General features: G+C 42.8%; 1 protein-coding gene across 4 annotated transcripts in view; it reads left to right on the top strand.

Annotated features, from left to right (window-relative positions):
- SLC36A4 (solute carrier family 36 member 4) overlaps positions 1–22,698 on the top strand; it is a 312,597-nt gene that overhangs the window by 186,081 nt on the left and 103,818 nt on the right. The window contains exon 11 of one of the 4 annotated variants that reach the window (XM_056561448.1): positions 21,402–21,466. The exons of 1 other annotated variant lie outside the window; for it this stretch is intronic. In XM_056561448.1, the coding sequence (XP_056417423.1) occupies positions 21,402–21,445 (44 nt within the window). In that variant the 3' untranslated portion in view covers positions 21,446–21,466. Of the gene's footprint in view, positions 1–9,752; positions 10,203–21,401; positions 21,467–22,698 lie in introns of those variants that run through there. 2 more of the 4 variants (XM_056561442.1, XM_056561446.1) reach the window with 2 other exon arrangements.

The following is a 22,698-nucleotide window of genomic DNA, read 5'->3' as shown; positions in this document are numbered from 1 at the left end:
AGTGGTCTTCAACCAGCGGACCTCCAGATGTTGCAAAACTGCAACTCCCAGCATGCTGGGAGTTGTAGTTTTGCAACATCTTAAGGTCCGCAGGTTGGAGATCACTGTCCTATACTTTACATTGTATTTGGTTCATAATCTTTATTTTCTAGATTTTTATCCTATAAAATTAGGTGCGTCTTATATGCCGAAGCGCCTTATATGCCGAAAAATACGGTATTTCTTTATTTTTTTTATTTTTTTTCCCCTAATAGTTATTAACTTTCTCAATTAATCCCAATTAACATATAATTTAAAATACGGGTTTTAATAGTTTTTTCAGTACATTATACACAGTAAATGGCCCAATTTAAAAATTCAAGCCCTAATGTAACTATATATGTAGAAAAAAAAACAGTAATAATTATGGCTTTTGTTAAGGTGAGGATGAAAATTTAAAATGGTTGCAAAATTGATTTTGTAGGGAAGGGGTTAACATAGAAGAATGTTTTTCTGAACATAGCTACTTGGTTTCTAGCCTCCTAAATAGTAATGAGAATATTTTACATAATGAGTAGATATTTGGAGATCCAGTGCTCATAACTATTTCTTGGCCACTTTATGATCTGGGTCCCAAGCTGCCGAAATTCTTTGGCAAAGTTCGATAACCGTAATATAGTGTGGATGTGAAGTCAATATGGTCAGACATATCCTATTACCATAATTACGGGCTCATTCACATACACATTAGTAGTCTTCGGTGCCTGTCAGTAGTGCAAATACCAAAATGCAAATATCCAAGCTTATTGTTTTAGGTTTAAATTCCCAACTCGGGAAATAATACACAACATTTTATAAAGAAAGCAACCTGTAATTATTTTATAATCTATTTCCCTTATTCTAGAGTGAAAGATGCTACGCAGAGTGATCTAGTCCCTAGGACAATGTCCCATAAAAGACAGGTGATGTTGTGACAACAAACTATTTCCAGAAGTAGCAGGTTTTCATAAGTATTTTAGCTTAAAACAGGCTGTACTTCGCCTGAATATGATTTTATGTTTATATATAGAAATAATTAATTTAAAGAGATGAGTCACTTTGTAATTACATTGTGTCGCTCAGCTTGTACTAATATTAAATTATATCCTGTATTATACTTCAGAACTGCATTCACTATTCTTTCAGTGTAGTCCCTGTGTACATACATTGCATTACTTATCCTGTACTGATCCTGAGTTATATCCTGTATTATACTCCAGATCTGTACTCACTAGTCTGCTGGTGAGGTCACTGTGTACATACATTACATTACTTATCCTGTACTGATCCTGAGTTATATCCTGTATTATACTCCAGAGCTGTACTCACTATTCTGCTGGTGGGGTCACTGTGTACATACATTGCATTACTTATCCTGTACTGATCCTGAGTTATATCCTGTATTATACTCCAAAGCTGTACTCACTATTCTGCTGGTGAGATCACTGTGTACATACATTACATTACTTATCCTGTACTGATCCTGAGTTATATCCTGTATTATACTCCAGAGTTGTACTCACTATTCTGCTGGTGGGGTCACTGTGTACATACATTACATTACTTATCCTGTACTGATCCCAAGTTATATCCTGTATTATACCCCAGAGCTGTACTCACTATTCTGCTGGTGAGATCACTGTGTACATACATTAGATTACTTATCCTGTACTGATCCTGATTTATATCCTGTATTATACTCCAGAGCTGTACTCACTATTCTGCTGGTGAGATCACTGTGTACATACATTACATTACTTATCCTGTACTGATCCTGAGTTATATCCTGTATTATACTCCAGAGCTGTACTCACTATTCTGCTGGTGGGGTCACTGTGTGCATACATTACATAACTTACCCTGTACTGATCCTGAGTTATATCCTGTATTATACTCCAGAGCTGTACTCACTATTCTGCTGGTGAGATCACTGTGTACATACATTACATTACTTATCCTGTACTGATCCTGAGTTATATCCTGTATTATACTCCAGAGCTGTACTCACTATTCTGCTGGTAACCAACTTCATATTCATGCCTATAGATCTAGATAGAATATGTTGACTTCAAAGCTCCTGTGGGTGTAATTTGTAGTTGTCCCATAACATTCTTTATCCATTTAATGTGAAACTCACCATAAGACGAAGGGCTTTTAATCCTCAACGTTTGGATATTTTTAATGGTATCCACTAGGAGAAATGCTTTTTCCTTGGCACCAGCATTTTTATATGTGGAATGACATTGGAACTATACTCCTAATACCGGCCATATTATATTGAGTATTTGACTAGACATTCTTTGGTCAGCTGTCCTATGAGGGCTTTGTATAGTATGGCACAGAATATATTCAGCTCAATGCCAAAGTGTCCATCACCTGAGGAGACATGTTGTATGACATTGTCAGCCTCATTTACTGTGTAAGTCATCGTGTTTTCTGCTCCGGTGGAAGAGATAAAAGCCATGAGATTAATTCAGAGCTCCTCATTTTCTACAGGAGGAGACCAGCATGATAAAGCAATGTTCCCTGCAATCCTCACAGCATGCCGCTATAACATTAATAAAACCGTCTTCTATTCGGATGCTAAATATCTCCAATTATGAAGTAGCAGTGAAAATTAAACTAACAAGTGAAATTAAGTAAAAATCATAATTCCTTCTCAATTAAAACAGACTGATCTGAAATATATATATAAAATCTTCAAAAACAAAAAGGTTTTAAAACACACATAAGCTACTCCTTAATGCAAATTAAAATTGCCCCTTTTCCCATTTAGAAAAAAATAAAAATAAAACACATTTGAAAACGCTGCTTGCGGACATATCCAGACTTTTAAAATGAAAGGTTAAGCATTTCGTGCAGTAAATGGGGTAAAAGTAAAAAAACAAAAAAACAAATGCTGACTATTAACTATCCTACAGGGGCTGTACAGTTAGTGTAGTTCATAATATAGTGTCTGTACCTGTGTTACATGGTGGTTTCGACAATTCCTATGTGATCTTTGCCACAATGTTTATTTTTAACAGCATACAAAATGAGTGTTGCCTCAGGCTTTCCCAGGTTACAGTGCGCCCTGAGACATTACATCACTAGTCAGGTGTTCAGGGGGAGCATGTCTGTGCTTCAATGGGTGAAGTGACCACTGAGTGGGAGGAAGATCATTCTCCACAGGGAAGCATTGTAGTTTAGCAACAGCTGGGGGCACCGTGGTCAGAAAACACTGATCTGTTTCATGGAAAATATCACAGGTGTGTTTAAATGGGTGGGGTGGCTGATGTGTGGGAGTGAGAAAAGTGACCTCACACTTACACCAAGAAATCATGTTTTCTTGTTTGTAACAGGACTTCAACAGGAAATAGCCAGTTCACAAAAAGCTAGCCACAGTGTTATGGTAATCTCACAACATAGCCATTTAGCCCAAAGTCAAGCGCAGATCCTTCCTAAGCATGTCCATTACTGTCTGCCAGGTAAGTGCAATTCGGTTCGGCACGAATGTCTAATTTACCGAATTTTACCGTTTTCGGGCATTCGGACCGATCCAAATGCACGAAAACATATTTTGACCATTCCCAAAAAGCCACGATAATACGAATAGCAAAATAACGAATGCATTTGTTATCCGTAAACTGACGTAAAGAATTCATTTTAATAACAAAAAAATAATAAAAAAGATACAGTAAAAAATTTTTTAGGTAGTACTACTACTCCCAGCATGGAACACAATGTTCCATGATGGGAGTAGTAGTTACCTGTACTAATTAACAGATCCCTTGCAATCCTCTTGTACAATGTATAGATGCGGCGGCTGCTCTTCTATGGTCCCCTGCACTCACGTATATATACACACATATTCATATTTCCCGCAGAGCTGTGATTGGCCAGATGGTTCCAGCCAATCACAGCTCTCTGTGAGAAATAGGAATATGTGTATATATACGGCCGTGCAGGGGACCATAGGAGAGCGGCCGCCGCATCCATACATTATACAGGAGCATCACAGCAGGCGTCAGGAGTGATACCCGCAGTGATCTTTCCTTTACTACAAGTACTACTACTCCCAACATGGAGCACACTCTGCTCCATGCTGGGAGCTGTATTACCTGCATTAATAGACAGATCGCAGTGGGTGTCAGAAGTTACACTCGTTGCGATATGTCTATTGATGCAGGTACTACAGCTCCCAGCATGGAGCAGAGTGTGCTCCATGTTGGGAGTATTAGTACCTGCAGTAAGGGACAGATCCCAGCGGATGTCACTCCTCCTGACACCCGCTGCGATCCTCCTGATGTGAATGTTGGGATCAGCTGTTCTCTGGGCTACAGAGCCGGGAGAACAGCTGACGCTGAGCCGTAGGTATACATCGTATATCTACTGCCCAGCAAGAACTTACAGTGAGCCTGCAATGTGTATACAGTATGCGCAAGCCCAGCAAGGAAAGAGTTAACTTACACTGCTGGACAGTGTAGGTTAACCCTTTGGGCGGTTTACACTATATACAGCTATCTATAGATAGCTGTATATAGTGTATACAGAAGACGAAGTCCGCTCACTTCCCTCGAGTATCAGGCAGGTACGTGTAACTCCGCCCCCTAGTGATGACGTCATTAGGGGGCGGAGCTACAGAAGGGAACAAGACTAGTTAATCTGAAGCTCTGTTCACATTGTCTGTTTTGTATAATGTGAACAGACCCTTCTGGCAGTGTCTACCCAGACAGGGAGACTCCAGCTTTTGCTGAAGTACAACTCCCAGCATGCCCAGACAGCCGAAGGCAAAAAATTGGTATTGACATTTTTGGCGCTGTCCGCTGGGGAGAGCACCCATGATGCAATGTCTACCGAAACAGGGAGCCACCAATTGGTGCACAACTACAACTCCCAGCATGCTGGGAGTTGTAGTTTAGCAACAGCTGGCGTCTCCCTGTCTGGGTAGACACTGCCAGAAGGGTCTGTTCACATTATACAAAACGGACAATGTGAACAGTGCTTCAGATTAACTAGCCTAGTTCCCTTCTGTAGCTCCGCCTCTAATGATGTCATCACTAGGGGGCAGCACTATACGGACCTGCCCGGTACTCGAGGGAAGTAAGCGGACTTCGTCTTCTGTATACACTATATACAGCTATCTATAGATAGCTGTATATAGTGTATACCGCCCAAAGGGTTAACCTACACTGTTTCCTTGCTGGACTTGCACATAGCGAGCAGCTCAGCAAGGGGTTAAGTGAGCCAGCAATGTGTATACTGTATATACATTGCAGGCTCACTGTAAGTTCTTGCTGGGCAGTAGATATACGATGTATACCTACGGCTCAGCGTCAGCTGTTCTCCCGGCTCTGTAGCCCAGAGAACAGCTGATCCCGACATTCACATCAGGACGATGGCAGCGGGTGTCAGGAGGAGTGACATCCGCTGTGACCTGTCCCTTACTGCAGGTACTAATACTCCCAACATGGAGCACACTCTGCACACTCTGCTCCATGCTGGGAGCTGTAGTACCTGCATCAATAGACATATCGCAACGAGTGTAACTTCTGACACCCACTGCGATCTGTCTATTAATGCAGGTACTACAGCTCCCAGCATGGAGCAGAGTGTACTCCATTTTGGGATTAGTAGTACTTGTAGTAAAGGAAAGATCACTGTGGGTATCACTCCTGACACCCGCTGTGATGCTCCTGTATAATGTATGGAGGCGGCGGCCGCTCTTCTGTGGTCCTCTGCACTCACGTATATATACACATATTCCTATTTCTCACAGAGAGCTGTGATTGGCTGGAACCATCTGGCCAATCACAGCTCTGCGGGAAATATGAATATGTGTACATATACGTGAGTGCAGGGGACGATAGAAGAGCAGCCGCCGCATCTATACATTATACAAGAGGATCGCAAGGGACCCCTGCAATCTGTCAATTAGTACAGGTAACTACTACTCCCATCATGGAAGAGTGTGTTCCATGCTGGGAGTAGAAGTACTACCTAAAAAATGTAAAAAAAAGGGAAAAACACGCACACACTACATTTTTATTATTGTCGGCTACATTTTTAGCACTTTACCCGCTCACATAAATTGATCCCTGTTTAAAAATTAATAAACATTTCATAATAAAAAAGATACATTTGGTTAGATACAAATTTTTTCCATCACTACTGTATCTTTTTTATTATTATTTTTTATGGTACCCTACAAAATTTTTATAAAAAAGTCCAAAAAAAGTCCAAAAAAGATTTACCGAATGTACCCGAATACCGAATGTATCCGAAAAATCAAACCAAACACCTGAATACCGAATGTATCCGAAAAATCAAAACCGAAAATATTACCGAACCGAAATTTTTTTCCAAAACTAAAAAATGAAATAAAACGAAACAAAAATGTTTCTAGTGCACAAGTCTAGTATTTAAATCGCCTTATGGTTGATAACACTTTAAATTCCCTTTCTTCCCTATTGTATTGTTTGCTTTGGACTACAGCACATTGTCTTGACCGTGTCTGCATGCCTTAATGCTTTAAATTGTTGCCATGTGATTGGCTGACTAGATATTTGTGTTAAAATGCAATTGAAGAGCTGAACGTTATAAAGTGGCCCGTATATGTGTGTGTGCACTGATTTTTGGTGGCTTCCTTGCCTTCTTCTAGTAGACATTATGCTGCATATCACGGTGTCCTAGATCATTGTGCATCAGTAGCTCCAACCATCACCACATGATTAGCTGTAATAAATCATACATCCCGCTCGTGTAAAGGCTTGTCTGGAGGATGCCCGCCATCAGAACATTTTTTGCATGGTGGAAATCTTGTCAAGCCCATGCGCCTACAGCCTGTTGTAGTGTTATCGCAGCTAAGCGGGGAGAATGTCATTGAGAAGTTTAATGTAAATCCATTTATCAAACCATAACTGCTGTAAGCCTCTGACTCCGGGATTCACAAGACGTTCCTGAGCGCTGGAGAAGGTTTCGCCTTTTCTACTTCAAGAGAAACCTGGAAAAAAAATAAAGATGTGGATGTAGCTTGAGTTCCATATCAAAACCATAGCCATGGTATTAAAGTAAAAAATTTAACTGCATAAGGATTCCAACCAATAACATAAGAATTCTAAAAAGAACATTTTGTAGTATCAGCTCTGGTACTTAAAGGAGAACGCTGAGATAGGGAGGCTTTTAAGCACATTTCCCATTCTGTCAGGCATAAAAAAAAATTAAAAATAAAATATTTTCCCCGGTGCGGTCCTCTTCCAGGTTCCCCATGGTGATTGCTTCATGCTGTAGCCCAGAAATTGATGGCCGAAACAATGTCCTGCCTCGGCCAGTGATTCGCTGGCCGGCAATCTGATGTATTTAGCCCTGACACCAAGAATAAGACCAGTGTCGGGGCTTAAAGGGGTTATCCAGGAATCGAAAGACAGACCTATTTTCCTTTTAAAGACTGCTCCCTGTCTGTCTCCACTGTGGGTGTGGTATTACAATTTGTCTCCATTCACTTCAATGGAACTGAACTGCAAGACCACACCCAACCTGGACACAGGGAGAGGTCTTTGAAAGAAATTATCTGTTTTTTTCGATTCCTGGATAACCCCTTTAATGTGTCAGATTGCAGCCCAGTTAATCCCTGGGCGAGGCAGGACATCACTGCAGCCAGCAATTGCTGGACCGCAGCATGAAGCGCTGACCACAGTAAGAAAGAGCAGTGTCCCAAAAAAGTAACATGGAGCCGCCCCCACCTGGGATGCAAAGGAGCAGCTAACCCTGGCACAGGTAAAGGGTACAGAACATGTAGTACCTCCCTGTACTGTAGGGGGCGCTACCAGACAGTGAAGTCATTGCACGCACTTCAGTAATACAGGGGTTTTACCAGTGAATTCCCATTTTGATTGGTTGGTTCTTCCAGCCATTGACACATTTCACAAATCTGGACAGTCCGTAGTATTGTATGTTAAGTCCAGAAGAGACCATTTTTTGTTGAAAATATTGTAGCCCCAGGACATTGTAAGTTGAGGGAACATTGTACTAAAAAAAAATGAAACTTTTACTAAGACCCCCACCGTCTGTGTGCTTCTCTCTCCGTCTGACAGCTCAATCCAATTCATTGAAGGAGCCAGGCTTCATAGACTTATACCGGAGCCTGTCTCCTGCCAGAGCCAGACCGAGCAGCGAACCGGGGAGAGTGCTTCCCATGGCTATAGTAGGTACTCCGGTGCTCCATTTTGTTCAGAAGGCTTGGAACTGGAGGCCGTGATTGTGATGTCAGGACCATGCACCCTCGTGACATCACGTCACGCCCCCTCCATTCATGTCTATGGGAGGGGCGTGTCTGCTGTCATGCCCCCTCCCATAGACATGAATGGAGGGGGCGTGGCCGTGACATCACGACCACTGCCGCATGAACCCAGCGTTTGTTTAGAACACCAGGTGAAAAGTGGATAAGATGTCTAGCAGTGGAGTACCCCTTTAAGAGATTCTTGGGGGTTGCAGCTCTGAGACCCTGACCAGTTAAAAACTTGACGTCTGTTAACATGTCAAAAGTTTTTTTGTTTTTTTTTATCTACAGACTAAGTGTTAAAAACGTAACTAAAATTCTACATACATATACTGTAGGTGTCTAATAGCTCAGCGTCATACATTATAGTAAAGTGATGAACCAAATGGAAACTTGGAATATCATACAGATATATATATATATATATATATATGTGCATATCAAGCTTGGCCACCTGTGAATTTGACATCCCTTTATAGTTATGAAGTGCACGCACGCTGACAGCTTGTTATCTATTCTCCTAGCGCGCTCTATAGCGTCCAGCTGCTCGCCGCCTCTATGGCTGTTAGAGGGAAGAGATAATGTTATGAATGCTTATGTTCTGCAGAGCTGGCACCGCGCACCATCCACCTTCTAAGCCAGGACTGCAGTGTTCTGAAAAGTCAGAAGTTAAAAGCTATTGCGAGTGTAGGCAAACAGTATAATTAACCGCTTAAAGGGGTACTCCAAAGGATAGGGGATAAGATGTCTGATCGATGGGGTCCCGCCGCTGGGGACCCCCCGTGATCTCGGCTGCGGCACCCCGCTGCCATCACTGCTCTGTGCATAATGACGGGCAATACGCAAGAGCATCATGATGTCACGGCTCCGCCCCTCGTGATGTCACAGTCTGCCCCCTCAATACAAGTCTATGGGAGGGGGAGTGGGCTGACATCACGTGTGGGGGCGTGGCTAACTCCCGCAGTGCACACACAGCATTCGGAACTAAATGTTTTGAACTCTGGCCAGTGACGTACCCCTTTAAGAGAAAACCAAGTGGGGACAACAAGAAATAAAGTAGCACAGCACCTTCTAGACTACTGCAAATTAGAGCTTGGTGGGGGACCCAGCAGTCAGACCCACACCAATAGAAAAGTGATGACTTATCTCAGAACTACACCATCAACACCCTATACTTTTTGTTTAGCTTTCTGTTATATCAGTTTTTTTGAAAGCATGGTGATATGCGGGTACACAGTGTGACTTACACTGTAACTTCCACAGAAAAATAAATAAAAACTATAGAGAAGAAAGTAGAGTTGGATCCAGCTTCAATAGCAATAAAACCGTCTTTATTCAAAGGACATGCAAGGAGCAGCAGAGGTTACGCGTTTCAAGCGCCAAGCGCTCTTAGTCATCAGATGAAAACGATAATTAAAAAAAAAACTATTATGTGTTTCGGCTCCAATCAATCCCCTGTGTTCCTTCCTCTCTCCAGGTGCCATGGCCGTGTCCATTCCTCGTCTTGACCTGGTGATCTCGTTTGTGGGTGCCGTGTGCAGTAGTTCATTAGCCCTAATCCTACCCCCGTTGGTGGAAATTCTCACCTTCTACAAAGACGGCCTCCACCCGCTCACCATAGTCAAGGACCTTTCCATCTCGGTGATTGGATTTGTGGGATTCGTTCTGGGAACGTACGTGACGGTTGAAGAAATCATCTATCCGACTCATTTGTTGTTAGCAGCAAATGTCACAGTGAGTCCTCTTAAAGAAATCAATAGCACTACCATGGGAACACCTTAAGAGGAACCGCATCCGATCATTGATATTCCTGTGCCTTTAAACCTGGGAGGAAGGTGACATGACTCTGTACTGTAAGGGCTGAATGGACTTTATTTATTAAAAGCAATACTTTGTCAGATGGGGTTTCTTATATATTTTATGTTTTTATATATGTATATATATATATATATATAGGCATTTTTTAATAGTCTCATGTGGCTTTCTGTGTGTAGGAACTGCACCCTACATTCTACATACGTTTAATGACGGTTGCTCCATTCACATAGGTGCACTCGTGGTGCCCCGGTTCTCGTGATCGGGGGGGGGGGGGGGGTTGGTTCCAGCAGTCGGACCCCCACTAATCACACACTTATCATGTATCATATGGAAAGGAGATGAATTGCTATTGTAGGACAACCCCTTATAAGATTTAGTGAGTGTGTTTTATAATAGGTGGGTAGTCAAATGTAAATTGTAACTAATTATACTCTTAAAATAACGGTCTATAACCTGTGGCTGTTTAAGAAAGCACTCCAGGTTTTTTTTATTGCTGAGATCATGCACACTCACCATCACTAGTCGTGCAGAGCCATTTGTTTCATTCCAGTGTTTCATTACTGTAACTGTGTCATCTAGTGAGAGGAAGTGGTCATTTCTCAGCCAGCTAAATTCCTGTAAACTACAGGATGGACATCACCTATAAAATCCTTTCTAGCAGCTCACAGGCCACTCCCCTCCCAGCTCTATGTGTATACTACAGCTATCTCTATGGGATCAGGATATATAGTAGTTTTACACCTCTCCTCCCAGCTCTATCTGTATACTGCTACTATCTCCATGGGATCAGGATATATAGAGCTGGGAGGAGAGGTGTAAAACTACTATATATCCTGATCCCATAGAGATAGTAGCAGTATACAGATAGAGCTGGGAGGAGCGGTGTAAAACTACTATATATCCTGATCCCATAGAGATAGCAGTAGTATACAGATAGAGCTGGGAGGAGAGGTGTAAAACTACTATATATCCTGATCCCATAGAGATAGCAGTAGTATACAGATAGAGCTGGGAGGAGAGGTGTAAAACTACTATCTGTATACTACTGCTATCTCTATGGGATCAGGATATATAGTAGTTTTACACCTCTCCTCCCAGCTATATCTGTATACTGCTGCTATCTCTATGGGATCAATGATATATATTAGTTTTACACCTCTCCTCCCAGCTCTATCTGTATACTACTGCTATCTCTATGGGATCAGGATATATAGTAGTTTTACACCTCTCCTCCCAGCTCTATCTGTATACTGCTGTTGTTATTTCTATGGGATGAAGATATATAGTAATTATACACCTCTTCTCCAGCTCTATCTGTATACTGCTTCTACTATCTCTATGGGATAAGGATATATAGTAGTTATACACCTCTTCTCCAGCTCTATCTGTATACTGCTGCTATCTCTATGGGATCAGGATATATACAGTGACCCCCGACCTACGATGGCCCATAAACGGCTATTTGGCAGCGGAGACTGCTTCAGCTACCACCGGATAGCCATTTACGGTGCCCCGTGTGGTCTGCTGACGATCACTCACCTGTCATCGGGGCACCATAGTGTACTCCTCGGGATCCCCTGCATCGCCGCCACTCTCCATCGTCGTCATCACGTTGCCGCGCATGCTGTCCAGTCATCCAATAGGAGCGGCGTGCGTAGTGACGTGATGGCGGCGACGGAGAGCGGCGTTCCCAGGCAGCAGAGACCTTCCCGGAGTGTCGGGGACACCCCAAGGACGCGGCGACATCCAAGGCAGCGGTGATGGTCCGGAGCGGCGGGGACACGTGAGTATAACCTCCAATACCAGTGGTCTCCAACCTGCGGACCTCCGGATGTTGCAAAACTACAACTCCCAGCATGCCCGGACAGCCGTTGCTGGAAGTTGTATATTTGCAACATCTGGAGGTCCGCAGGTTGGAGACCACTGTCCTATACTTTACATTGCACGGATCCCTCAACATACGATGGTTTCAACAAACGATGGTTCATTTGGAACGGATTACTATTGTATGTTGATGGACCACTATAGTAGTTATACACCTTACCTCCAGCTCTATCTGTATACTCCTGCTGCTTTCGCTATATAGTAATTATACACCTCCCCTTCAGCTCTCAGTATACAGTAACCCCCCGACCTACAATGGCCTCGACATATGATGAAATCGGCATATGATGCTTTTATATGTCGGGGCCATCGCATAAACTGCTATCCGACAGCGCAAAATGCTTAAGCTGCTGTCGGATAGCAGTTTAAGCATCCCGGACAGGTTTACTTACCTATTCCCGCTGCTCCGGGTCCACATCGCAATCCTCCGGTGTCTTGCGCATCTTCTCCAGGGTCCGGACCTTGCTTTCCGGCATCGTTATTACGTCGCTACACACGCTGCGCTGGCGCAGCATCATAATAACGTCACCAGAAAGCGAGGCCCGGACCCTGCAGAAGATGCGGAAGAAGCCGGAGGATCCCGAAGAAGACGCCGGAGCAGCGGGACAGCATCGAGAGCCCCTGGGAAAGCATCGGGAGCGGCGGGGACAGGTGAGTGTAACTTCCTATACTTAAAGGAGTAGTCCAGTGGTGATTCAGTGGTGAACAACTTATCCCCTATCCTAAGGATAGGGGATAAGTTGCAGATCGCGGGGGGTCCGACCGCTGGGGCCCCCCGTGATCTCCTGTACGGAGCCCCGACAGCCCGCGGGAAGGGGACGTGTCGACCTCCGCACGAAGCGGCGGTCGACGCGCCCTCTCAATACAACTGTATGGCAGAGCCGAAGCGCTGCCTTCGGCAATCTCCGGCTCTGCCATAGCGATGTATTGAGGGGGCGTGTTGGCCGCCGCTTCGTGCGGGGGTCGACACCCGCTATCTGGCCGGAGAGCCTGGCCTCCGTACAGGAGATCGCAGGGGGCCCCAGCGGTCGGACCTCCCGCGATCTCAAACTTATCCCCTATCCTTAGGATAGGGGATAGGTTTTTCACCACTGGACTACCCCTTTAACATTGCACAGATCCCTCAACATACGATGCATTCGACAAACGATGGGTCGTTTGGAACAAATTACCATCGTATGTTGAGGGACCACTGTATTATGCTGCTATCTCTATGGGATCAGGATATATAGTAGTCATACACCTCTCCTACATCTGTTGGGGGTTTTTTCTGTTCAAATTTTTTTCAAAATCACAGAAAATATTGGTGTTTTTTCCCCACAGTTGTTCAAATCATGGTAAAGACATGTCACTTTTAGGCTAGGTTCAGACTACGGAATTTCCGCCTGCAATTCCGCTTTGAAGTTGCAGGCGGAAATTCCGCTTGCTAAAATGCATAGTGTAGTGAATGGGTTTCCGTTCACAAATTCACACTTCGGAATTTGTGAAGCGGAATTTGTAAATGGAAAATCCGCTTGGAAATTTCCACCTGAAGAATGGCGTTGCTCATTCTTCAGGCGGAAATACTCGCGGAATACATTGCAGTCTATTGGAGACTGCAGTGTCCGCGCGGTCCTTCAGTCAGCGCTGGCCGCACTCGGAATCTCCGGGCGGAAATTTTCTGCCCGGAGATTCCGTAGTCTGAACCTAATCTTACAGCAATTTTAGGAAATTGCTGCAAAAACAGCTAGAATGCTGTAAAAATTTTGAAGATTCAGTAAAAATTCAAAGTAGGAGCCCAGCCAAAAGACTTCAAAGCTTCATAGAACACCTTAATTATGATTTCTAGGTCGAATCACTGTTGCTTCATGACAATATTTCTTTAAAAGACAAACTTTTATTAAGAAAACGTGTCAAACTTCCACGTAATGTGAATTGACCTCAACCAACTGAGTCTAATTAGTTCACCTGAGTGATCTCCAGCACCAGCAGCCTATTTAAGGAAATCTGTCACAATGGTACTCACCTTGTCACGTTCTGTGGCAGGAATCTCCGGTAATCTTGGCCGTTAGCTCCAGCTCCAGGCACTCTGCTTGGGGCATGGGCGGAGCTTAGTGACGTCACCGCTGCTGTCCTCTAGCAGCGGGACCCAGCAGGGAGCAGCAGCGGTAATGTCACTAAGCTCCGCCAATGCCCCAAGCCACTGCTGCTCTCTGCTGGCTCTCGCAGCAGCAGTCACGTCACTAAGCTCCGCCCATGCCCCAAGTCGTGTGCCTGGAGCTGGAGCTAACGGCCAAGATTACCGGAGAACCCCGCCACAATGTGAGTACCGTTGTCTTCAGTGTCACCTGCACTATCTGTCAGCACCGACAGGTTAGTGCAGGTGACACAGGTGACAGAATTCCTTTAAATATCCAGGTGAAGTGATCAAACTACACACGCTCAGCCAGGGGATTTAAGGGAAATGTAGGCAGCATTAGGAAATCATATCAGTGATTGAATTGCAATCAGTATGGCTGAATACTCATGCCTGCCACATCAGCTAAAACAGGTCGACAAAAGGCAAACACGTTAACCTCTACATAAGTCTAACAATAGCCTAGGCTGCACTATATAAGCTAAAACAAAAAATCCCATAGTGTTTTCTTGACCAGTGTTCTAGAAGTTGTATTTTCACAGCAGCTAGAGAGATACAGGTTGCACACAATAGCCTTTTTTGGATCTGTCATTAGACGGCGCTATTGTGCCCAGTAGTTTCGCTCTGTTATGGAAGTATAAAAAATGTCTATGTAAAAGTGTCCACTTTTCAACTTATCTTTTAGGCCAATTTAATTAACTAATATATTTTAGTCTGGACTTAGGTTTTTATGATACAGAAAAGTCATAAGCCACAACTAGAAAGCGCTTACTGCATACTGTTTATTTAAATTAAGTCCACAAATGTATGCAGTCAGCTCCCCCTAGTGGTGACTGCAGGCAGGCAAAGTAATTACATTAAAGGGCTACTTTTTTTTTTTTTTTTTTTATCAACTGGTGCCAGAAAGTTAAACAGATTTGTAAATGACTTCTATTAAAAAATCTTAATCCTACTAGTACTTATTAGCTGCTGAATACTACAGAGTAAATTATTTTCTTTTTGAAACACAGAGCTCTCTGCTGACATCATGACCACTGTGCTCTCTGCTGACACCTCTGTCCATTTTAAGAACTGTCCAGAGTAGAAGAAAATCCCCATAGCAAACATATGCTGCTCTTGACAGTTCAGCAGAGAGCACTGTGGTCATGATGTCAGCAGAGAGCTCTGTGTTCCAAAAAGAAAAGAATTTCCTCTGTAGTATTCAGCAGCTAATAAGTACTGGAAGGATTAAGATTTTTTAATAGAAGTCATTTACTAATCTGTTTAACTTTCTGGCACCAGTTGATTAAAAAAAAAAAAAAAAAGAAAACGTTTTCCACCAGAGTACCCCTTTAAGCTCTTTTGGCCTTGCAGTGAACTAGGAGCTCTGTATCCGAGTTCCAGCTGTTATAAATTTATATTAAAAGGAACCTGTCATCACTTTGATGCTGCATGAACCACATTGGGGTGATCCCCATTAGGCCTTGATTGATAAAGCTCTCCCCAAAACAGTTAAGGATCGATCAATTGGGGCTTGTGAGGGTGGCGAGGAGAAGTTGCCGAAGACCACCCGATGACTTTTGGTTCAGGCAGCATGAATAGGATGACAGGTTGCCTTTCATCAGCATAAAAAGATGGTGGTTGGTGCTAAAAGACGGAGATAACTGATCCGACTTATGCACTTCATTAAAGGAGCAGATCAGTCGGGTCAGGCAACCGGCTGGGGAGTAAAGTGCTTCCACATGCTAATCTTCCTATAATTCACGATCGTAGTGGGTCTCAGAGGTGCAACGCGGTACGATTTAAACTTTTGACATGTCTGGACTACGTGTCGAAAGTTTTCCTAAATTATAGTAATGCTATAATGTTGTAAGCTGCAAATGTTCCATTAATAACGTGTGCATTCGAGAAGATGCTTAAATATGGCAGGTAGTCATTAGAGGACAGCATCAAGAATAGAACTCGCTGCTTTTCACTTTTTTATCTGGGTACATTCTGTTCCTTCAAAACAATACGAATTATTCGCACAATGTACAGTGAAAAACCAGCTCTACTATAGTCTACTGCGAGAACTCATGTCACCTCCGAAAACACTGTGATATACGGAAGATCCGAAACACTTGACTCAAGATTTTATGGGTTAGTTTTCAAATCTTTCAATTATATCTATATCACACCCAGTGAAATTGGAGTTAGACCGAGGTTGCGAAGATGATATAAGGACAAATTCAACTCCAAGTTTGGCTTTTTTCTACTTCGTGCATCTGTTATGAAAGAAGTAACTTTGCAAATAGTCTTTGTTAGGCTGGGTTCACACCACGTTTTTGCAATACAGGTTTTTGGGTGAAAAACGGATTCCTCAAAACTGGACTAAACTGTAACAAAACGTGGGTACAAATTTTAATCCGTATACGGTTTGAAAAATGATGTCCGGTTACATAGTGACATAGTGACATAGTTACATAGTATGGTTGAAAAAAGACATACATCTGTTTTTTAAGAATAAAAAAAGGTATACGTTTTTAACTTTTCACTATTATGAATAAAGTTTCACTTGTTTGATTGAAATTCCAAGAAAACAAAATGTGCAAAGTCAAAAAACGTGTGGTGCAAACTGGATGTAACCGTAGGGTTCTGTATGGTTCCCATTGACTCTAATGTTAAAAAAAAACGGATGTGGTTTGAATACGGTTTTTCACCTGGACCAAAAATCATGGTAGGCTACGGTTTTGGATACGGGAAAAAAAAACAGACAAAAACCGTACAAGATGCAAAACAGACACAACCGGATGCATCATTTGGCATACAGCTTTCAATGGAGAGTTAAAGCATAAGGTTCCATACGGTTTCAAATTGAAAACGTATAGGGGAACTGTATTGTAGAAATGTGGTGTGAACCCACCCTTAAAAAAATAACTATATAAAATTATTTAAATATTGTATTTGGACTACGCGTTTTGACAGATTGAACCTCTCTTCATCAGGGATTTCTTGGGACTCTCTTTTTTCGTTTTCTAAACAGGTGTTCATTGACATTGTAGACCAGTGTTTCCCAACTGACACACCTCTGCCTGTTGCAAAACTACAGCTTTCAGCATGCCCGGACAGCCAAAGGCTGTCCGGGTATGCTGGAAGTTGTAGTTTTGCAAGAGCAGGAGGCACCCTGGTTGGGAAACACACAGCATCTATGAAGACCTGGGTAAAATACTAAAAATAGAATCCCAAGAGATACCTGAAGAAATGGAAGGTTCTGATGAAGAGAGGGTTCGACTTCTCAAAACGCATATTCCAAACAAAGTACTTTATTATTATTTTCCTCAAATATGTCTGCTGAAGGGTAATGATATTCACCTGTGAGCGCAGCTGACACATCCAATTCTTCTTTGTACTTTACTACTATACTGCTCCTTTCCTGTTGGCTGTCGGATGTTGGCTGTTCCCAACCGCAAGAATTGTATTCTATATGTGTGTAATTGTGCTGTGCCCGGAGTGCAACACGGGCAAACATATCTTCTTCATCTACCGACCATGCTTGGAGTTGTAGTATTTCAACACCTGGAGGTACCCTAGTTTGGAAAGACTGGTCTACAACTTTTATGAAGACCTGTGTAGAAGACGAAGAAGAGAATCCCAAGAGATCGCTGAACAATTGTAAGGTCCTGATGAAGAGAGGGTTCAACGCCTCAAAACGTGTAGTCCAAATTTTCTTTAAACCTGTCTGCTGATGGTTAATAATATTCGCTGTTGAGCGCCACTGATACATCCATTTCTTCATTTATTCTCTTCTTTGTATTCTATTACTATACCGCTCATGTCCTTGATCCTTTTATCGGACAATGGCTGTGCTAAACCTCAAGAAGAATTGTATTCTGTATGTGTGTAATGGTGCTGTGCCCAGAGTGCAACACGGGTGAGAATATCACCTCTTCTACATCTGCGGAGCATGCTTGGAGTTTTAGTGCACTGCTCAAAAAATAAAGGGAATACTTAAATAATACAATGTAACTCCAAGTCAATGACACTTCTGTGAAATCACACTGTCCACTCAGGAAGCAACACTGACAATCAATTTCACATGCTGTTGTGCAAATGGAACAGACAACAGGTGGACATTATAGGCAATTAGCAAGACACCCCAATAAAGGAGTGGTTCTGCAGGTGGTGACCACAGACCACTTATCAGTTCCTATGCTTCCTGGCTGATGTTTTGGTCACTTTTGAATGCTGGCGGTGCTTTCACTCTAGTGGTAGCATGAGACGGATTCTTAGTGGTAGCATGAGACGGATTCTTCAATCCACACAAGTGGCTCAGGTAGTGCAGCTCATCCAGGATAGCACATCAATGCGAGCTGTGTCAAGAAGGTTTGCTGTGTCTGTCAGCATAGTGTCCAGAGCATGGAGGCACTACCAGGAGACAGGCCAGTACATCAGGAAACGTGGAGGAGGCCGTAGGAGGGCAACAACCCAGCAGCAGGACCGCTACCTCTGCCTCTGAGGAGCACTGCCAGAGCCCTGAAAAATTACCTCCAGCAGGCCAAAAATGTGCATGTGTCCACTCAAATGGTCAGATACAGACTCCATGAGGGTGGTATGAGGGCCCGACGTCCACAAGTGGGGGTTGTGCCTACAGCCCAACACTGTGCAGGACGTTTGGCATTTGCCAGAGAACACCAAGATTGGCAAATTCACCGCTGGCGCCCTGTGCTCTTCACAGATGAAAGCAGGTTCACACTGAGCACATGGGGAAGACATGTCTGGAGACGCCATGGAGATTGTTCTGCTGCCTGCAACATCCTCCAGCATGACCGGTTTGGCGGTGGGTCAGTAATGGTGTGGGGTGTCATTTCTTTGGGGGTGCCACACAGCCCTCCATGTGCTTGCCAGAGGTAGCCTGACTGCCATTAGGTACTGAGATGAGATGCTCAGAGCCCTTGTGAGACCATATGCTGGTGCGGTTGGCCTTGGGTTCCTCCTAATGCAAGACAATGCTAGACCTCATGTGGCTGGAGTGTGTCAGCAGTTCCTGCAAGAGGAAGGCATTGATGCTATGGAATGGCCAGCCCGTTCCCCAGACCTGAATCCGATTTGAGCACATCTGGGACATCATGTCTCGCTCCATCCACCAACAGACTGTCCAGGAGTGGTAGGGAGATCATACGGGAGGCATAAGTGGAGGCCACAAACCATACTGAGCCTCATTTTGACTTGTTTTAAGGACATTACATCAAAGTTGGATCAGCCTGTAGTGTGGTTTTCCACTTTGATTTTGAGTGTGACTCCATATCCAGACCTCCATAGGTTGATAAATTTGATTTCAATTGATCATTTTTGTGTGATTTTGTTGTCAGCACATTCATTCATGTAAAGACGAAAGTATTTCATACGATTAGTTCATTCAGATCTAGAATGTGTTATCTTAGTGTTCCCTTTATTTTTTTGAGCAGTGTATTTCAACAGCTAGAGGTACCCTAGTTGGGAAACTGTGGTCTACAGCTTCTATGAAGACCTGTGTACAAGACGAAGAAGAGAATTTCAAGAGCTCGCTGGAGAATCGGAAGGTCCTGACAAAGAGAGGGTTTAACCTCTCAAAACGCGTAGTCCAAATAAAATGCTTTATGGTTTTCTGTAAACCTGTCCACTGACAGTTAATAATATTCGTGATAAGCGCTGCTGACACATCAAATTTTTTGGGGCGATTCCTTGGGATTCTCTTCTTCATTTTCTACTACTGTACCACTCCTGTCCTTTGTCCTGATATCAGATGTTGGCTGTTCCCGACTACAAGAAGAATAGTTTTCTATACACATATATTTAAAAGAAGAAAACTGCCACAAGAGGACATAGTTTTACATTAGAGGGCAAAGGTTTAAAAGTAATTTCAGGAAGTATTACTTTACTGAGAGGGAAGTGGATAAATGGGTTAGCCTTCCTGCAGAAGTGGTAGCTGTAAATACAGTGAGGAGTTTAATCATGCATGGGATAGGCATAAGGCTATCCTTCATATAAGATAGGCTTTAGGCAATCTTTTATATAAGATAGGGATATGTATAAGACTATACTTTATATAAGAGAGGGCCAGGGACTATTCATAGTATTCATAATATTGGGCAAACTAGATGGGCAAAACGGTTCTTATCTGCCGACACATTCTATGTTTTTATATGTGTGTATCAATGTTGTGCCCAGAGCGCAACACGACCATGTGAGCATAATCCCTTCTCCTACCATTGCAGGAAAAGGGTAACAGCACTAGATTGCACCATTCTCCTGTTATAATTTTTTTTTACATATTTGCATTAATAAAGACCTGTGTGCTGCTGTAATAGACTGTCAATTCAACTGATCGTGCACTCATATTCCTTTCCATCTATTTTCGAACTTATTGCTAACTTACATTAGCTAGACAAGCAAAAACATATGAATAGCAATATAACCGTGGTATTTGACTACACAGGGTTCATTTGTAGTCTGTTACTATGGAGACTCGCATAGTAGCTGTACAAACAAAACAATAGGACATTTTAATCAACACTGTTTGCAAAGTTGCTTCATTTTTACTGTTTGGTGGATCAGATCATGGTGGACATAGCCCTTAAAGCGGTTTATTCCACTTTTTTTAAAACTGATGTCCAGTCCTCCAAATGTGAATTAGAACAAGGAAACTGAGATAAACTTTATAAGATTTAAGTTATGCTGTATTACATGGATGTGGATTCATCTGACGACTAGCCATCTTGTAATGCTACCTTTCTAGCCCGACACGGTTTCCTTTGGTGAAATCGACTATTTGGCCAGGGAAAAGGACTTGAGGACTGGACTACATTCTGAAAGGAGCGGTGTCTGATTAATAATCCGTCAATGTTTTTTGGTACTCTACTTTTTACATATTTTTATAAATATATATATATATATATATATATATATATATATATATATATATATATATAATATACATATATGTGTGTGTATATATATATATATATATATATATATTTTTTTTTATGACTATTTGATTATTTTACATCTCTCAGGTCCAAGTGATTATTGTGTGAAAGGAATTTTGTTCTGTATTTGAAAGAATTGTCATGTACATTACCTCTTTTTGAAAATGGTACATTGGTATTCAGAATGCTTTAAAGTCAGAGCAATATGCAGAAAAGTAAACTTTTACATAATGTGAGACTGGCTTAATATTGTATTTATTATGAAGTTTTTATCCTGGTATTTTTAACTTGTATTAGAAATTAAAATGTCGATCATATTCTCCTATCTTCTTCCAGTCTCGGTCTGTTCTTCCTTGAAAGTAAATTATACATTTTCACATTTCAGATAATCTTCTACCTGCTGACGCCTGTGTTACCTTCCTTGTCTAAAACCTTAAACTTCAGGGGACAACTAGATGGAATAGACAGCAGGTAGTTAGACCCTGTACATAAGAGCTTACACTCTACAGGAGAGAGAAACCTGCCCATAAGAGCTTACACTATACAGGAGAGAGGTCCCTGCCCATAAGAGCTTACATTCTACAGGAGAGAGGACTCTGTACATAAGATCTTACACTCTACAGGAGAGAGGTCCCTGCCCATAAGAGCTTATACTCTAAAGGAGAGAGGACCCTGTACATAAGAGCTTACACTATACAGGAGAGAGGTCCCTGCCCATAAGAGGTTACACTCTACAGGAGCTAGGTCCCTGCCCATAAGAGCTTATACTCTACAGGAGAGAGGACCCTGCCAATAAGAGCTAATACTATACAGGAAAGAGGACCCTGTACATAAGAGCTTACACTATACAGGAGAGAGGACCCTTCCCATAAGAGCTTATACTCTACAAGAGAGAGGACCCTGTACATAAGAACCTATACTCTACAGGAGAGAGGACCCAGCCCATAAGAGATTACACTCTACAGGAGAGAGGACCCTGCCCATAAGAGCTTATACTCTACAGGAGAGAAGACCCAGCCCATAAGAGCTTATACTCTACAGGAGAGAGAAACCTGCCCATAAGAGCTTACACTCTACAGTAGAGAGGACCCTGTCCATAAGAGCTTACACTCTACAGGAGAGAGGACCCTGCCCATAAGAGCTTATAGTCTACAGGAGAGAGGACCCTGTACATAAGAGATTACACTCTACAGGAGAAGGGTCCCTGCCCATAAGAGCTTACACTCTACAGGAGAGAGGACCCTGCCCATAAGAGCTTATACTCTAAAGGAGAGAGGACCCTGTACATAAGAGCTTACACTATACAGGAGAGAGGTCCCTGCCCATAAGAGGTTACACTCTACAGGAGCTAGGTCCCTGCCCATAAGAGCTTATACTCTACAGGAGAGAGGACCCTGCCAATAAGAGCTAATACTATACAGGAAAGAGGACCCTGTACATAAGAGCTTACACTATACAGGAGAGAGGACCCTTCCCATAAGAGCTTATACTCTACAAGAGAGAGGACCCTGTACATAAGAACCTATACTCTACAGGAGAGAGGACCCAGCCCATAAGAGATTACACTCTACAGGAGAGAGGACCCTGTCCATAAGAGCTTATACTCTACAGGAGAGAAGACCCAGCCCATAAGAGCTTATACTCTACAGGAGAGAGAAACCTGCCCATAAGAGCTTACACTC

Source organism: Hyla sarda, chromosome 2 (genome assembly GCF_029499605.1).
Source record: "Hyla sarda isolate aHylSar1 chromosome 2, aHylSar1.hap1, whole genome shotgun sequence".
NCBI lineage: Eukaryota > Metazoa > Chordata > Amphibia > Anura > Hylidae > Hyla > Hyla sarda.
The sequence above is the reverse complement of the archived record's forward strand: the minus strand, read 5'-3'. Positions and strand labels throughout refer to the sequence as shown.